The sequence below is a fragment of the Myotis davidii genome, unplaced genomic scaffold, assembly GCF_000327345.1.
Source record: "Myotis davidii unplaced genomic scaffold, ASM32734v1 scaffold362, whole genome shotgun sequence".
In the NCBI taxonomy this organism is placed as follows: Eukaryota; Metazoa; Chordata; class Mammalia; order Chiroptera; family Vespertilionidae; genus Myotis; species Myotis davidii.
Window position 1 is genome coordinate 3,285,587 of NW_006297152.1, and position 18,495 is coordinate 3,304,081.

Here is an 18,495-nt window from a genome sequence, read left to right on the forward strand (position 1 = left end):
CTGATGCCCCCGGTTTTGTTTAGCTTCTATAGGTGTTCCAATGTTGCTTAGAGTGCAGCTGAGAGGCCGGCAAGGCAGGCGGGGAACCTTGGCTTCCTCCGTCACTGAGGCAAGCCAGCCTCCCTGTTCGCATCAGCTGCCTGGCTGCTGGCCGCCATCTTGGCTGCCAGTTAATTTGCATATCTCACTGATTAGCCAATGGGAAGGGTAGCGGTCGTACGCCAATTACCATGTTTCTCTTTTATTAGTGTGTGTGTGTGTGTGTGTGTGTGTGTGTGTGTGTGTATGTAAATAAATAATATCAGAGAGGACAGGAGAGGGAAAGATAGAAACATCAATGATGAGAATCATTGATCGGCTGCCGCCTGCACGCCTCCTACTGGGGATTGAGCCCGCAATCTGGGCATGTGTCCTAACTGGGAATCGAGACATGATCTCCTGGTTCATAGGTTGGTGCGCAAATACTGAGCCACATCAGCCAGGCCATGCTGGATTTTCTGAGCAAACTCCTCATCTGCTCAGGGTAAACAGCACACAGACAGATAGCAAGAGCAAAAGCTAAACAAAGAGTCTACAAACTACAGAAGACAGAAAAGTTAACTGTTTATAGACAGTGAACACGGAGGTTTTCCAGTGTCATGGAATTCAACTTTGGATCAAAGCTACTGTTAACCTGAAACCTCAATTCCTTGTTTATCAGAACCTAAAAAACGTTTTATGCTCTTCAACTACTTAATTACATCCCTATTGCAGTAAATATGATGTTGGGCATGTCAACAGTCTATTTCCTCACAACTAACACTTTATATTAAAAAACAGAGAACAGGAAATTCAGACATTTTAAGTAATTGCTCTTCTTAACGTTCTAAAAGGTGGCCAGCTACATATGCAAGCTAAGTCACTCATCTATTTTCATCTCCGAGCCACAGGAAAACTTTGCCATCTACTATCTATTGCATTTGGCCCCATGTCTAATATGAACCACTGTCTCCTTTGGCAGCTTATTTGAAAACTGAGCTGTGGACTATACCAGAGGCTAATATGGGAGATAGATAGGGCAAATAATTTCAAAACAACAGCAGAGTAACAAATCTAAAGCTATTAATCAAAAGCCTGCTAAAGAGCAATTGCCATCTTTCAATGCATTCAAGAAATTAGGTATATTTGATTTCAAAATCATCTTTTTAGGCATAACAAGGAGCTTATTAATATCATAGTTCAAATCCTTGGAATTGTAAGTGGAAAAGAAAAGAAATTATAACTTTGAACATTTAATTTTGATCCCTGTACCCTCCCTACTTCCTACCACCCTCTCCAAAAAAAAAAAACCTTCCAACTATTCCAACAGTATGGGGAAGTTAAACTAATTTTAGAGATCTGATGGAACCATTCTGCAAGGGGCTCTGCGCTCCAAGTTATCTCCAGTGGGGCTTCTGCACCTTCAAACATACGGCTAAGGTTCACAGACGTTATAGTCCAACACAAACCTCATGTACACATTTACATGTAAATTGGCTGTAAAGATCTATAAATAAGAGTATAACTGATTGATAGTCTGAAGACTACAGTAAAAAAACACATTCTCTCCCCCAGTTACAACATCATGCATGCCCACTGCCTTCAGATTTTCTGGGAAAACTTATTTGAATCTAACGAGTGAACTTCATAGCTGTACTGCGTAATGACATTTGTCCTAGCATCTTGATCATCAAATTTATCAATTAAGAGTTTTAACAGAAGCACCTTGATAGTTAACTTAGTCCCTGAGATGGCACATTAAATTTTGTAACCACATTATAAATAGAAAAAAAAAAGTGACTTAGTGTTGCAGTGGCATATTACATAGCAATGAAAATAAAAAATGCCGTCAGTTCAGCTCCAACACTTATTCCAAATGCACATATTTGTTCCAACACCACTTATATAGTAAAGAGCAATTTGAGCACATAACTGTCTTATGTACAATTTCAGTAGTGAGAGATGCTAGATGAACATAGAAAACTGCACCCAGCTGACCCAAGCTGCTTAGAAACAGACAAAACACACTCATGCACACACCTCAAACAGCTACTTCAGCTGCCTGTGTGTTATGGGCAATCACACTTAGTGCTATGACTTTATATTCAATTCTAGATAACCCTTCCTCCAGTACATCACACTAACCGATGAACTGCGCCCTTCCAACAACCACTTCTGTAAGCAATCTGAGCTCTTTTACAAGGTAAAGTATTAAATCTATTCTCGCATTTATATATTTTCTAACCACTAACATGTGTAAATCTGGGATACCATTTTGATTTTTCAATGTGTCCCTTACATCTTTGAGTGATATGCTCCAGCCCCATTTTTTTCTTACGCACTCCGAGGTTTCTATTGCACGATTTTGCATAGAGCATGGGTGATATTAGGAATGCATCTGTCATGTTATAATAGAACTAATTGTGCTCCATGCATCAACATGGTGAATCTCAATGTTGACTTTCAAAGAATAAGGGTGACAGTGAAAGATTTAGGTTAAATGTGTTTTTGCTCCTCAGTATTTGTTTGTCTGGGCCCAGGGATGGAGAATTCAAACCTATACCCTGTGAATACAAGAATCAGATTTATACTAGTCCTTTTTTGTTACATATGAATGCTAGAAACCAAATTATTTGTTTAAAGAATATACACTGTGTGATACTGCTAAATTAATCCCTTTTTAAAAACTAGAAACACTTAAAATATTTTTTAAAATATATTTTTATAGATTTCAGAGAGGGTGAGAGAAGGAGAGAGAAAGAGAAACATCAATGATTAGAGAGAATCACTGATTGGCTGCCTCCTGCATGCCCCACACTGGGGATCAAGCCTGCAACCCAGGAATGTGCCATGACAGGAATCGAACCATGACCTCCTGGTTCATAGGTCGACACTCAACCACTGAGCAACACTGGCCAGGCCCCATATTTTTAATAATAAATAATACGTAGTAAAACCATAAAGATAAGGTTGAGAATTAGAAACACAAAATCACTGAGAGGATGGAAGGGAGGATACAAATAGGACTGAGCAAAGGTCTATTTTGTCAACTGAGTATTCTTTATGCCTGTTGTTCTTCAAAACATGGTCTGGGGAATGCCAGCCTCTTTCAAAGGGTCTGAGATGTCAAAGAGGCCAAAGCTATTTTCTTGACCAGACTGAGACATGATTTGCCTTTTTCAATCTCACTCTTGCAAGAGTACACAGAAGTTTCCCAGTGATACATGACGTGATTATGGAAACAGAATAAATGCAACAGCTATGAGAACCCAGCTTTCTTCTATTAAACCAGACATAAAGAGATTTGCAAAAATGTACAATGCCACTCTTGTCAGTAACACTTTTGGTTTGGGAAAAATTCTTTTCATAATTCTATGTTATTGATCTTAACATGTAATTAATTAACTACTGTTATTTTTAAATAAGTATTTTAAATTTATCAATTCTAATTTCTAATACAGTAAATACAGATAGATATGACCCACAAAAACAAAAGCTCTTTGAGGGTCTTAAATAACTTATTTTTTTATTGATTTTAGAGAAAGAAGGAGGGGGAAGGAATAGAAGAATGGGGCAGGAGGGAGGTAGGAAGGAGAGGAGGAGGGAGAGGAAAGGGATAGGGAGACAGAGACAGACAGACATCAATTTGTTCCACTTTTCTATGAATTCATTGGTTGATTCTTGTATGTACCCTGACCTGGGATCAAACCCACAACGTTGGTGCACACTGGGACAACACTCTAATCACATGAGCTACCCAGTCAGGACTTCCAACAACTTTAAAATATAAAGGAGTCTTGAGGCCAAAAGTTTGACAATTATTTTAAACTCATACACACACACATGCAGGCTTTTTGTATGTATGAAATATTTTTATACTAATAAAGACAAAAACTCATAGTGTATTGAACCATAAAAAACAAAACAAGAAAAAACCTCTTCACCACCGGTATATCTATGTATAGATATGACTTACCGATACTCAGTATGTGAAACACAATCATAAAGTTCCTGGGCAGTGAATTTGACACTTTTATTTACCTGAAAAGAACCAAGATATAGTTACTAAAAATGTATATTAATTTAATATTAAACAAGTAGTAAGAACACAGAGTGGCCCACATTCTGAGAAAACAGAATGTCAAGTTTCTAGTTCTTGCGTAGGAAGGACAGAAGACTGAGAATCAGAAGCTCAATGACCATAATGCTAACATAATGTAAAAATATTAGTCCTATTGTTTCAACCTAATCTGTTCATAGGACTGGTAGTGAGATGGCCTTGAGGTTAATAAACAAATCTCAACAAACAATTGCTTTGTAGATCAAATGGGAAAATTTGTACTCCGTGAAACCAATTCATGCTTCAGTTAGCCTGACCTCTTAAAATATTTGTGATTTTCAATATTTATTTTCTAGGAAAAGTAAGTAACTTATAAAAAAATAAAATTTAAAATACTAAAAACTTAAAGGGCTGAAGTGGATTTGGGGTAGACTATATGAGCAGAAACACCCACATCTTGTTTATATCCTAAACATTAGAAATAATTCAAGCTGAGAGAAAAAGTCAAGTATTCAACTCTAACAACATTTGAATACTATGCTGACCCTTTCAAAAATTATTACTGAATAACCTTCACTTTCATTTAAATATGAAGGTTATAAACTATATGGAAACATCTATCTGTTTCGGAAAAAGTTTGATTTACCAACATTTTCTAAAGAAATGCATTTTTCAGACTATGGAGGACTTCAAAACTAACGTGTTTAAGTTCATAAATACGTATTATAATCCAGATAACATACAATACTAAAAGTCCTTTATCATACACAAGCTAGTGGTGTCACCTGTAGTACGCACAGAAGCAATTCTGTATATTTCTTGAGGTTTCGCTACTGATTTAGATTATATAAAAAAAAATGTAGGGAAGTCTAGAAATTTGTAGAGGAAAACTCGCTTTACCAGATAACTCAACAAACAGCACAGTTCCTAAATTTTAAGAACTTCTGATTTAGTGAAAGGGAAACTTAAATAAGACTATCTCCTATTCAATTTATTTATATTAGCTGGTATGCATTCATTAACACTACTTAAAAGACTCATGAGTGTCTTCTATAGATTTAAGGGTATTGCTTATTTGTAAAAGTTCCATCAGCTTCTTCAGTATTTTCATAAAATTCACATTTGTGTAGAAAATGTTTCATTCACTCAAAGTTAAAAATACATAGTTTTTAAATATAACACTTTAAATGTATATAATCCCAAAATTTTACTTAAAATTTGTCATTTAGTTATATGTAATATTTAATATATTTATAATAAATGTGTTAAATTGGTATATAATTTATCATAATTAACTTCTTAGGTACTTTACAATTTTTAAAAGTATCTTCTAAAAATGTCCTAAAATATGTACTTAAACTATCAACCAGTCCAATTTCTCTTTCTTTACATGTTCTTCTCTGGTCTCAGGGCCTTCACTATTTTCACTATTACTCCAACATACCAGGACCTATAATATATCCAAACTTAGGCAAGCAAATGTCAACAATATTTCGGGTGTCTGATCAGAGAATGAAGGGAATCACGTATTGTCCATCAATTATTGAGAAAAATCAGCTGAGATTTTTGAACCTTGTATAATATGAATAAAAAATAGTTCCTTAAGCCTTCAGTGTATTTTTAGAAAAATGAGTATCTAGATGACGCTTTAGTTTTAAAAGTTATCACCCACAGACATTTGGACACTTATCCCAGAATACAGCTAGGGTACAAGGGTTCCAGGTCATAGGTGACTTACAAAAAAAAGACAGATAATTTACTACTAAAAAGGAAAACTGAAATACAAATTCATCACCTATATCACAGATTCTAGCCTGAAATATCTTGTTTCATCATAGTCATTAATTTTGATTCAAGACATTTCTGATCATTCACATTGGGACATTTTAAATTACACTGTTAAATATCATTTTTATGCTCAAGTGTACAATTTTAATTCCCAGGGAACAAATAGTTAAAAGATGCCTTTGTCAGTGAACCTTATTAGAATTATGACATATTGTGGATTGTGGAATTGGTGTTATTAAATTCTTGTACTATTTAAATGAATGCCAAATATTGACATGGCTACAGTATTAATTTTAAAAAATTCAAGAACAAAGGATAAAGATTAAGTATAAAAGCCAAACATCTTAAAACTTTATATGGTCCTATCACTGTTTATGAGACAAATGTCTCCAATGCAGTAATTGATACAGGAAAGGAAGTTCTGCTAAAAGAAATTATTTTAAAAATCTGGAAATCAATTCCACATATTCTTATAACTAATGTTAGGTATTTTCTCCCAATACCTCAGCAACAGAAAGCACTAAGTATGTCCCATATTTTTCCAGGGTGTGATTTTAAAATTATCATATTATTTCCACAAATATACTTTCATAGTTAGAATTAATGACTCAATTTGAAATTTAGAAAATATCATGAAATAATAATATGAATCATGTCAAATGAAGAAATCATCCTAATCACATAGTATGGTTATGCAGTATTAGGCTGACAGTTTAAAAAGCACACATAAATGCTGTAACACCGAACACTTAACTGTGTGGTACTGTTTGGAGCACTTAACATAGGCATATTAAGTTATTTAGTTTTAAAGAATATTATAATTTACATACTGATGTTATTCCCATTTTATAGGTGAAGAAACTGAGACAAAGAGAATTAAGTAATTCTTTAAAGAGCATTCAGGTAACAGATGGAAGAACCAACATTGAACACTTAGTCACTAGGTTCTTCATGTCAGATATTGCATAGAAATGGCCAAATAAAGAGCTACTCGGGAATAAAAGTGAAGAAATATATTTAAAGGAGTTTGACTCAATAACAAATGTGAGACCTGAATATACGTCATATTCCTTCAAGTAGCACATTTTAAAAATTAAAGACACATGCACTTGGAAAGCAAACATACACGGGAACATGTGCAAAGAGCATTAGGCTAACAGAAACTGACGATCAACAGAATTCTCCCCCTGGATCAGCCAGGATGGGTGAGAGGGCCGGTTGGCCCCCATTGACCCTAACAGCCGGCCAGGCCAAGGGACCCCACCTGTGCACGAATTCATGCACTGGGCCTCTAGTATTATTATAGGGTTCTACTGTATGTTTTTACTTAAAGAATAAAAAAACAAACTATGTCACCAGAAACCTTCTGTGGCACTCAACAATTTAAAGTAAATATCAATTAAATAGCATACCATTACACTTTAGAACTCTATCATGTTAATTTACATTAAAATTTGTTTATGGTGGAAATGTGATAAACATTTTAAAGTATTGTTCATACCTCATGTTTGATTAGGAAGTTATAGAGGGTCTCAATATCTTGATAATTACTGTTGGGGGCCAAAATCCTAAAAATAAAATATAATAAAAACAGAGGAAGGGGAATGAATGGTTAAAAAAAAAGAAATACAATACCTGAACTTTTCCTCAAAACATATCCATACTATAAAAGATAACCTGTTGTATAATAATCTTATTAGAATGTTTACAACCTTTTCTAGTTTTTATCAGTTAAAAATTATAAAACCATGAGCTTAATTCAACAGAGGACTTATTAAAATATTTTTGCTTATTTACATTGGTATTTGTATCATCAATTAATCAATAACCAGAAGTATTTTGTGAAATAATAGTTCACAGGGTATAGATTTCTCAAAAGGTACATAGAAATGTGAAGTGCATTTGTACTCCCTATCATTTAAAGCTGCAGATAAAGCTTAAAGATCTCCCAGAGAAATGTTCAACCTATCCAACAGACAACTAAACTGCCAGACACATATACTCATGAAATATTTTGTGTTTTTATTTTTATTAATCCTCACCTGAAGATATTTTTCTATAGATTTTTAAAGAGAGTGAAAGGGAGGAGGAGGAGAGAGAAACAGCAATGTTTGAGAAAGACACATCGATTGGTTGCCACCTGCATGCACCCCGACTGCCCTTGACCAGAATCGAACCCTTCAGTTCATGGGCCGCCACTCTATCCACTAAGCCAAACTGGTTGGTCAGATTTTGTGACTAAATTCAAATAAAACTGTTTGAACTATCAGCATAGCATTATATGAAAAAGCATTAGTAATCAGACCAATGTTAATAATGAATCATAAAAATAACAAAAAAATATAAATATATAAATAACACAAAAACACAAAATAAATTGAAACAAGGAAAAAATAAAGATAGAATAACTTATTTCTCCTTCTAGCAGTAAAGTACTAATTCTCATTTTCTTATACTATGTATTTTTTAATTCTTTCAATATTAGTTTTTTTTCTTAAAAAAAAAAAAAAAGGAAAGCAGTCCTTTCATTATGGTATAGTGGTTAGTAGCATGCCTTCCTGGGTCTGTTGAGCTGTGTGAACTTGGGTGAGTTCTGTGTGAGCTATTTTCCTTATCTGTTAAAAGATATGGATAACATTCCATACTTCATAGGGTTATTGTGAGAATTAAATGAACTACTATAGGGAAACTTTATAACAGTGTCTGGTATTCAGGAGACACTATATATCAATTATAACAATAATAACTATTATCATCATCTAATAGTTTCAAGCTACAGAGTAAGTGCATAAAGATCTAACTAATGAGAAATCAAGGCACCTCAACTAATTCTTAAATTCCGAGTGCCTTAATTACAACATCTCTTTGAGATCTGATTCCCAGCATACATGGTCAGTTTGGCTTAAATAAACTCGTATAAAAAGTCAAAAAGAAACAATATTGTCTCTAGGTCCTTTTACCCTTGCCAATGCTTGATATTGTCAGAGTTATTGTTGATATTGTTGGAGTTAACTGACCTAATAATCTTATTATATCTTTAATCTACTTGGCCTTTTTTTAGACTGTGGAAGAGCTTTCATAAATTTTTCAGGACACAGTTGAGTTTTTATTTTATTTTATTTTTTTAAATATATTTTATTGATTTTTTACAGAGAGGAAGGGAGAGAGCTAGAGAGTTAGAAACATCGATGAGAGAGAAACACCGATCAGCTGCCTCCTGCACACCCCCCACTGGGGATGTGCCCGCAACCCAGGCACATGCCCCTGACCGGAATCGAACCTGGGACCCCCCAGTCCGCAGGCCACAGTTGAGTTTTTAAAGAGGCTATACTCCCTTGGAGGAGAAATATACAGAATATCTTTAAGAATATACAAAAATCTTGCCGAAACCGGTTTGGCTCAGTGGATAGAGCGTCGGCCTGCGGACTCAAGGGTCCCAGGTTCGATTCCGGTCAAGCGCATGTACCTGGGTTGCGGGCACATCCCCAGTGGGAGATGTGCAGGAGGCAGCTGATCGATGTTTCTCTCTCATCGATGTTTCTAACTATCTCTCTCCCTTCCGTTCTGTGAAAAATCAATAAAATATATTTTTTAAAAAAAGAATATACAACAATCTAAATAAGAATACCATTTCATAGAAAACCTTTTTCTCTGAAGTAATTTTAAAATACCAATAATCTCCTAATTGAAAAAAAAAAAAGACAGAGGATAATTACATTACATTGGGAGGGTCCATAAATAATTTGCTTTAAAAAAATGAAAGCTATTTAATAAGTTAAACCAATCTTTTAGAAAGATGATAGAAATAGTGTGTTTTAACCCTGTAACTAGTGTAAACAAACTATCAGCAAAGTAGAATAATTTACACTTAGTCATTTTTGTAGCTTTGGAAATATCTAAAAACAGGGTAAGAAAATGAGATGAAATGAGATGTTTTTATTAGAAGCTTTGTAAATTCCAAGCTGATAAGCACAATAGAAAGTACTAGTGAATAAAATTAACATTTTTCTGTCCTAAAATGCCTTACAAAAAAACCGGTTTTGGGAAAATCAGTTATTTATCTATCACAACAAGTCATATCCAAAGTAAGAAATAAAAGAATTACATCATCCTTGTTTTCCAATTAGCAAATAATTGGAGAAATTTTGAGCTCCCAATCTGGCTTTATATTTTAAAGAGTTTAACTGAGGTACAGCTTACATACCATAAAATTCACTTTTAATACATTTACCAAACTGTACAGCAATCACCACAATCCAATTTTTGAACATTTTCTTCACCCACAAAAGGTCCCTCTTGCCTATCTATAGTCATTCTCTTTTCTCACCTTCAACCCCAGCTACAGGCAACCACTCATCTATTTTCTGTCTCTACAGAACTGCATTTTTGGACTACACTGCTTTCTTCGTCTATAACAGTGGTTCCCAACCTTCTTAATGCTGCGACCCTTTAATACAGTTCCTCATGTTGTGGTGACCCCCAACCATAAAATTATTTTCATTGCTACTTCATAACTGTAATTTTGCTACTGTTATGAATCATAATGTAAATATCTGATATGCAGTATGTATTTTCATTGTTACAAATTGAACATAATTAAAGCATTGTGATTAATCACAAAAACAATATGTAATTATAGATGTGTTTTCCGATGGTCTTAGGCGACCCCTGTGAAAGGGTCGTTCGATCCCCAAAGGGGTCGCGACCCACAGGTTGAGAACCACTGGTCTATAAGATCTTTCCTCTCATCCTTCACAAAAGCATAGTTGTACAATAAATAACAGCATACAGAGTCTAGATGAGGCAAACTCTAGTGGAAAACGTCTGACCCTCACAATGTATGTGGTAAGTGAAAAAGCTCAAAATGCCCAGATCAGAAGACCCCTTTATTCTCTCATTCAACCAGTATTTGAGACCTACTATGAGTCAAAAACTATTCCAGGCCCTTAGAAACAACAGTGAACAAAACCAAAGACTCAGAGTAGACCAAAGCATCATAGTTCTAAAAAGCCCAGGAAAGAAAAAATCCTGACCCAGCACAGGAAGATAATGAAGGAAGAATATCGCATTCTTCTCTATTTGAGTCTTTTCTTCCCACTTTTTAATTGCTACTTTTAACAAACTAGTTTACAAGTTATTTCTGTGATGAAATGCTAGAATTTGAAGTTTTTAAGAAAGAAGTTATTTTCTCCAAATGTAAACACTTGATTACTTGATAAACAGCACAGAATTATATTCAAATGAAGGTTTATTAGTATGTCAACATCATTCATATATATTACTGTTCAATCAAAATTAATCAATACATATTATTTCTTAGAAGTAAAATATACATAATAGGATTGGCTACAAAACTTGTTATCCTCAAAGAATATTTTGAGGTAAACTGGGCCACAAACAGACTAGACAACCTTTATTAAAATACACTCAATTTAGGGCTGAACTTCAACTTCATCATGTCCTATAAACGTTGAGTTTGTGAGAATGGAATTTGGCCCGATATTTTAAAAAGTTGCCAACTTTTACTAACTAGAAGTACAGCTTATTGTAAATACATAAAAAATAAAATGGAGAGAAATGGTTTATGGATTTTTATGCCTTAGTGACTCCCCACACAAAATTCTTGAGAGGTCAGCCTTTCTCACTGTTTTTTTTCTTATACCAGTATGAAGACAAAAGACTCTTTGAATGAAATTACCCTTTGATGGCAACTTTGAAAAAGAATAATAAAATGAAAGAATTAGCCCTTAGAGGAAATAAAATACTTTTCAGTAAATGGCTATTTTTTCTTTATAAATATATCTACACTTGTCCTTTCACGAAAACTTCATAACAATCAAAAAGTATTTATTATATGCATACTATTTTTCAGATGTATAGTATTCTACAAGCTACAGAATATAAAACAAAATTAAAAGACACGGTTGCCAAAAAAAAAAAAAAAGACACGGTTGCCTACCTTCAAGTTGTTTATTATCATTGAAATTCCACTTTAGAATTTCGGAATCAGAATTGGGAAATAGGTATCTGAAGTAGGATTTAATCTGAAGCTCACAAACGACTTACAAACCAAGTCTGATCTGAATGTACTTTGGTTTCTTTTGTAACAGCATCAATAACACATAATGTCTTAATGAACACTTACTCAAAGTCTGACACTCCTTTTAACACCCTGAATTAGTAATGTGACTTTGATCAAGTTACCTACTTTTCTGCACCTCAGCTTCTCACCAGTGAAATGAGGAGAAATCTAGCTTTATGTCATGTAAAAAAATAATGACCTGTAATGTTGAAGATAAAGGGGAAAAAACAACAAAAAAAGGACACAAAAAAGCTCATCTAGCAATCCTAACATACTACAAAATAAGCTTGGAGGCAAAAAGTACTATTAGCAGTAAAGAGAACAATTCACCAGGAAGATATACCATAACATCAAAATCTATAAAGCAGATGCTGACTGCATTACAAAGAAATTGCAAAGCTCACAAACACAACTGGAAATTTTAGCATCAATCACAGAACTGGTCAAATATCAGCAAGCATTTGATCTAATGGACACAGAGGAAGAAAACAGAAAGGAACCAGGTGATACCAGTTAAAACAATAAGTTTCATTTAAGCAGAGTATGAGCTGAAAATTCACAACTGAACCAAGAAGAGAGGTAAGCCAGGGGTGGGCAAACTCTTTGATTCGAGGGCCACAATGGGTTCTTAAACTGGACCGGAGGGCTGGAACAAAAGCATGGATGGAGTGTTTGTGTAAACTAATATAAATTCAAAGTAAACATCATTACATAAAAGGGTACGGTCTTTTTTTTTCAATAGTTTTATTCATTTCAAATGGGCCGGATCCGGCCCACGGGCCGTAGTTTGCCCACGGCTGGGTAAGATGGAAAGTACAGTAATATTCATAAAGAGATCAGAGTAGATGAGATCACAAATGGAGAGCATACAGTGATGTGGTGGTGATAGAATACATCTAAGGATAAGCCTAGAAAACTCATTGCCAAAGCATTAAGTATAACCAAAGTTCCTGAAGTAACAATTACGTTTCTCTTAGGTTACAAGTTTAAGTACTATTCAATATTTACCTTTAACAGGTATGGCAGGAAAACATGGTTCTAAGGTAAAAAATAATAATAGCATTACTGTAGAGCAGCGGTTCTCAACCTGTGGGTCGCGACTCCTTTGGAGGTCGAATGACCCTTTCACAGGGGTCGCCTAAGACCATCGGAAAACACATATTGTTTTGTGATTAATCACTATGCTTTAATTATGTTCAATTTAATTATGTTCAATTTGAAACTGGGGGTCACCACAACATGAGGAACTGTATTAAAGGGTCACGGCATTAGGAAGGTTGAGAACCACTGCTGTAGAGCTTTTTGTTGAGTCCTCAGAAAGATCTAAGAAGGTGCCTTGTAGAATTTTTCAGAAACACCGAAGGCCCTTTAAGCCTAAGAGCATGCCTCACAAATCTGTCTGTTAAACAAGACTTCCAAAAATGTTAAGGGCATTGCCCATACCAGTTTCACAGGGAACCCAAGGCGGAGAAGGGTTTATTTCAAAGAAATAAATTTCAAAGAAAGTTGTGGTTGTGGTTTTTATCTAATGAAGTGAACCCCGATAAGATTCATAGAAAACAGTTTTTTAGTTGGAATGTTCTGGTAAAAGTACCATCACTTGAACTAAACAGGATAGAGATAATATGAAGTGGAAAGAGGTCTTTGGACTCTTCCCACCTTTTACGGGAAAGAACCGGCTGAGAATACTCCTCCGCTGCAGTTTGCTTTTTCTTACGGTAAAAGTCAAGGCCAAAATTAAGAACCCAGCGAGCAGTCAGAGCAGCTGTAAGTCATTCCCAGGCAGCAGGACTGAGCCCTAATCAAGGAAGTGGCAACATGTGCCTGGCTGGACTTTAGATTTACTCAAGATCCCTGTGCCTCTTATTTTCCCCCTTTGTAATGTGAAGGTGCACAGTAGTTACCTTACGTCTGTCTTGATATTATGTGTTGGGAACTGGGCAGGGTTCCTTGTATTAATTAGGCCCTGAGCTTAACTATGTAAAGGAAGAATAGTCATTACAGCTTAATTTCATGGAACACACTGAAAAATGCCTCTAATTCCACACATGAAATATTTTACAGGATCACATCACTTCTCTTGTTTACAACTATTTCCAAGCAATCTGGAGGACCTGTTGACTTTTAAAAATAATAATAGTAATCATGAATTGTGCTCTATAGTATAGAGCAGCAGTCACCAACTGGTAGTCCGCAGACCACTGGTGCTCCGTGAGGTCCGAAAGGTTGGCGACTGCTGGTATAGAGAACACAAAAACACAGAAAGTTTCAAAATGCATTAAGAAAAAACAACACCTTCTTTTTGCTCCTCCAGTCCTTCCAACAGCACTGAAATTAAGTATGTAAAGTGTAGCCCTAGCCGGTTTAGCTCAGTAGATAGAGCATTGGCCAGCAGACTGAAGGGTCCTGGGTTTGATTCTGGCCAAGGGCACATGCCCGGGTTGCAGGCTCGATCCCAGTAGGGGCATACAGGAGGCAGCCCATCAATGATTCTCTCGCATCATTGATGTTTCTATCTCTTTCTCCCTCTCCCATCTCTCTGAAATCAATGAATATATATTTTTAAAAAGTATGTAAAGTGTATATTAAATTTTGTAAATACCTAGAGTGGTTTCTTGGATCTACATATTCTGACTAACAGAGAAACACCAATAGACAGCATGATCTAGGCCTGACAGCACTGTTCTGAGTTGGACTTAATCTTTTATACTACTGAAAAACAGTCTTGAGGACACTGATTGCATCACTTCTCACTAGGAGCAGATGATTGGCCTGCCATGGTGTTAAAAGTTCTTTAGAGGCACAAATAGATAAGACTAATCCTAAAGTCTAGGTTCTACTCTGTATCCTTTGTACGACGACTCTGTAGGATGGAATTGGAACTGATCATCTAGCTTTATCCAACATATTTACTACATACTTACTGTTTCAGTTAAATTATTATAATAGCCCTTATTTGGCACCTTTAGTTGATTTCCCCCGTTTCATTTATTTTACTGATGCTTAACCCCACTGATTTACTCAGTTATTTATCCCATCTGCTTCACTAAAAATATAGTGTTTGCTGGCTTTAGCATTTCTTAACATAAGACTTAATAGCAGGGAATTTACAGTATTAAGTTAATAAAATATTCTCTCCGATGCAAACATCACATTCTCTGAAGCAGCTAAATCATCAGTGAATCTAAAAAGCTGCTGTGATTATAGGATTCCTTTTCCCAGAAATCATGTATGGTTATACCAGTATATGTTTTGTTCCCTTGTTAAGATTGGGTAAGAAAATTCGTTTTTTAGAAGCTTAATAAGCAAAAGATATGTAAATGACACACTAAAAGGAGCAAACTTCTTATTAATAGTGCCCTCTACTGGTAGCTCAAGAGGTTCTGATTTACTTACTCTAGGATACTGGATTTAAGCGTGGTCCCCGACCACCCGCACAAATCCCCTGAAAAGCTTGTTAAGAATACAACTTCCGTCTTTTACAAAATATCTACAGATATTGTGATTTCCATAATTCTGGGGTAATACCTATAACTCTGCACTTTTAACAAGTTCCCTGGTTCCATGTTAGAATCACCTGGGGAGTTTGTAAAAATGCTTATCCTCAGGTTTCACTGTAGAACTAGGGTCAATACTCTTTCCATGTAGACAGAGTGTTCTTAGGTCAATACTACCTCAATCTGTTCTTTCATAAACTTATGCCTAGATCCGCTGGATACTCATAACTGCAAACCTACTCTCCCCTCCCTATTGGATACTATATTAGTTTATAAAACTTGCTGGAAGACTCTCAGCAAGTCTGAAAAAGCTGATATGCCTAAAAGAAAGGTAATAAATTAAAAAGATATTAAATAAAACTTTAAAATTAATTCATATTTACCTCTGAATTCCTTCAAGAATATTCTTCACAGCTGCCATTAACTTTTGAAGATATATAAATGCTTCTTCAAATGATGGTATTTTTGAGGAAGTCAGAGCTGAATTTGGGCCCAATCTTTGAAACACATCTGTGCTGAAATAGAGAAAAAGAAAAGATACTCATATGTACACTTGCATGTTTACAGGAATCCAAGTATTTCCATTTCTAATGCATAAAATATTTATATCTCATCTCTCATAATGCTGCTCTATATAAACTGTTTTCTTCTAGGAGTTTTATAATTCTAGTTCTTATATTTAGGTCATCTATCTATTTTGAGTTAATTTCTTTATGTAGTATAAGGTCCAACTTCATTCTTTTGCATGTAGCTATTGAGTTGTCCCAGCGCTATTGTTAAAGATACCATTCTTTTCTTATTGAATGGCTTTGGCATCCTGATTGAAATCAACCAACCATAGATGTATGCATTTACTTCTGTACTTTCAAGTCTATTCTATTAACTTATGTGTCTAATTTATTCCAGTAGCACACTGTTTTGAATACTGTAGTTTTGTAGTAAGTTTTGAAATCAGGAAGTATGAGTCTTCCAAATTTCTTGTTAAAACTTCCATTCCATGAACATTGGATTCTTCCATTTACAGAGATCTTCTTTAATGTCTTTCAAAAAATGTTTTGTAGTTTTCAGTGTAAAAATTTTGCACCTTCTTGGTTAAATTTATTCCTAAGTATTTTATTCTTCTTGATGATAATGTAAGTAGAATTGTTTATTTCCTTTTTGGATTGTTCATTGCTAGTGTATAGAAATACAACTGGTTTTGTGTATTTATTACTTTAAAAATAAAAACCATAAACTTATTTAGGACACATCTTTAAAAAATTTTTATACATTTAAAGCCTAGACATCATATAAAATATGAAAAATTCAGTAAAAGGAAGGAAATATGTAGTACCCATAGTCCACCAACTAGAGATAAGCATTATTAATGTCCATGAGATCTTCATCATTAATAGTACCTAATACTTACCCAAATTCCTCATAAACAGAAAAGATGCAAAAACTTGAGCTGGTGTGCTATAAGTTCATAACTGATTACTGAACCACGAGAGCACAGGGAAGGAGATGCAGTTACCAAGTGCGTAGGTACTCTAGTTGTTTCGGAAGAATGACTGTGCATGGGGTCTGCCGGAACTTCAAATGAGCGCCTCTACATGAAAGCATCAAGCATAAATATGCTGAAAAACTCTCCAGTGACTCAGGTACACAATCAGGCCTGAGAATCACTGAAGTAGACTCTAATAACTACACTGATAAAGCAAGATAAGCACTTTTCACTTATATTATCCAGAAATTACCCAGAACTCTTGAGGTAATTCTGATGTACACCCCTATTTAAGCATCACTGTTTTTAAGGTACCAATTTGACAAAAGACCCTCAATAAGGTAATCTAGTAATTAAACTCACAATTCAGACTCTAACTGTTCAATGAATATCGGTAATGATGGCCAACCCTAAAATTCAACACTTCTTAGAAATTTGTACCTGTTCTCATATATTGTAATCCAAACACTCTCTAAGATAGACCAGATTTCTTGATGCCTGTTGGGTGGGGAAAGACGAGCGCCCGAGAAAATGGTGATTTCTTGGTTGTCAGAATGATAAATTGGTATATGCAAGCCTCCAAGTTCCTAATAATCCATTAAGAAGAATGAGATTCAAAGTGCTAATAAAAAAAATCCGGATAGAATATAAGCCTTATCCTGTGGGCAATTGTGAACCACTGAAGGCTTCTCAAGAAATGATATATTCAGAACAGCACTCTAAGACAAACTGGAACAGAAGAAAGTGGAGGCAAGAAACTGATTAGGCCCTGGCCAGTGTGGCTAGTTGGATGGGAATCATCTGGAGCACCAAGAGGTTGCTGGTTCAATTCCAGGTCAGGGCCTGGGCTGTGGGCTTAATCCCTGTTGACGGTGTGCCAGAGGCAGCCTATCGATGTGATGCTCTCACATCGATGTTTCTTTCTTCCTTCCTCTCTCTCTAAAAAGCAATAAAGTATTCTTTAAAAAAGAAAGAATACAAGAAACTAGTTAGAAGGCTACTGAAATAATCCAGGAAAGGAATGCTGTGAACTTGAATTAGATAGGAAAATGCAGAATAAAAAGGAAAAAAGAGTATACAAGAAATATTTTTAAAAACTTGCCAAAGACTACATTCAAGAATTCTAAGATTTTTTTTAACCTAGATGCCCAGAAAAATAATGATACAAAGAAGAGAAATTTAGGATGTCTATAAAGTCTAGACATGTGCTTTAAATAGTTCGAACCTCTTTGAGCACAAGTCAGTATTTTGAAATACTCAGTGTGCAACATATAATGGGCATACCACTATCTGATAAATGACAATAAATTTTAACATCACGCTTTCATGGTACTTCTCATCTCTACATTTCCATTGATGGAAGGACCTTGACTTGATATTCATTATTATTGATATTCATTATTATTGTCCTGGGTTCAATCCTAAGTTTTGACTCTCAATAAACTTAAATCACAAACTGCAAAGCCCATGGGTATCTTGAACTTTCCATGTTGTTCACTATATTTGTTTCACTGAAGATGTGGTTCAGGGCTCAGTTCTGTGATGAGAAAGAATAACATATATTTCC

The 18,495-nt window shown here is 35.1% G+C and overlaps 1 protein-coding gene across 1 annotated transcript in view; it reads right to left on the bottom strand.

Annotated features, from left to right (window-relative positions):
- The window catches only part of SWT1 (SWT1, RNA endoribonuclease homolog), a 57,973-nt gene that overhangs the window by 6,534 nt on the left and 32,944 nt on the right, over positions 1–18,495 (bottom strand). Inside the window, exons 16-19 of the mRNA XM_015569927.1 lie at positions 17,370–17,515; positions 15,829–15,960; positions 7,368–7,434; positions 3,995–4,059 (exon numbers count right to left, since the gene is read on the bottom strand). Of these exons, the coding sequence (XP_015425413.1) occupies positions 3,995–4,059; positions 7,368–7,434; positions 15,829–15,960; positions 17,370–17,515 (410 nt within the window). The remainder of the gene's footprint in view (positions 1–3,994; positions 4,060–7,367; positions 7,435–15,828; positions 15,961–17,369; positions 17,516–18,495) is intronic.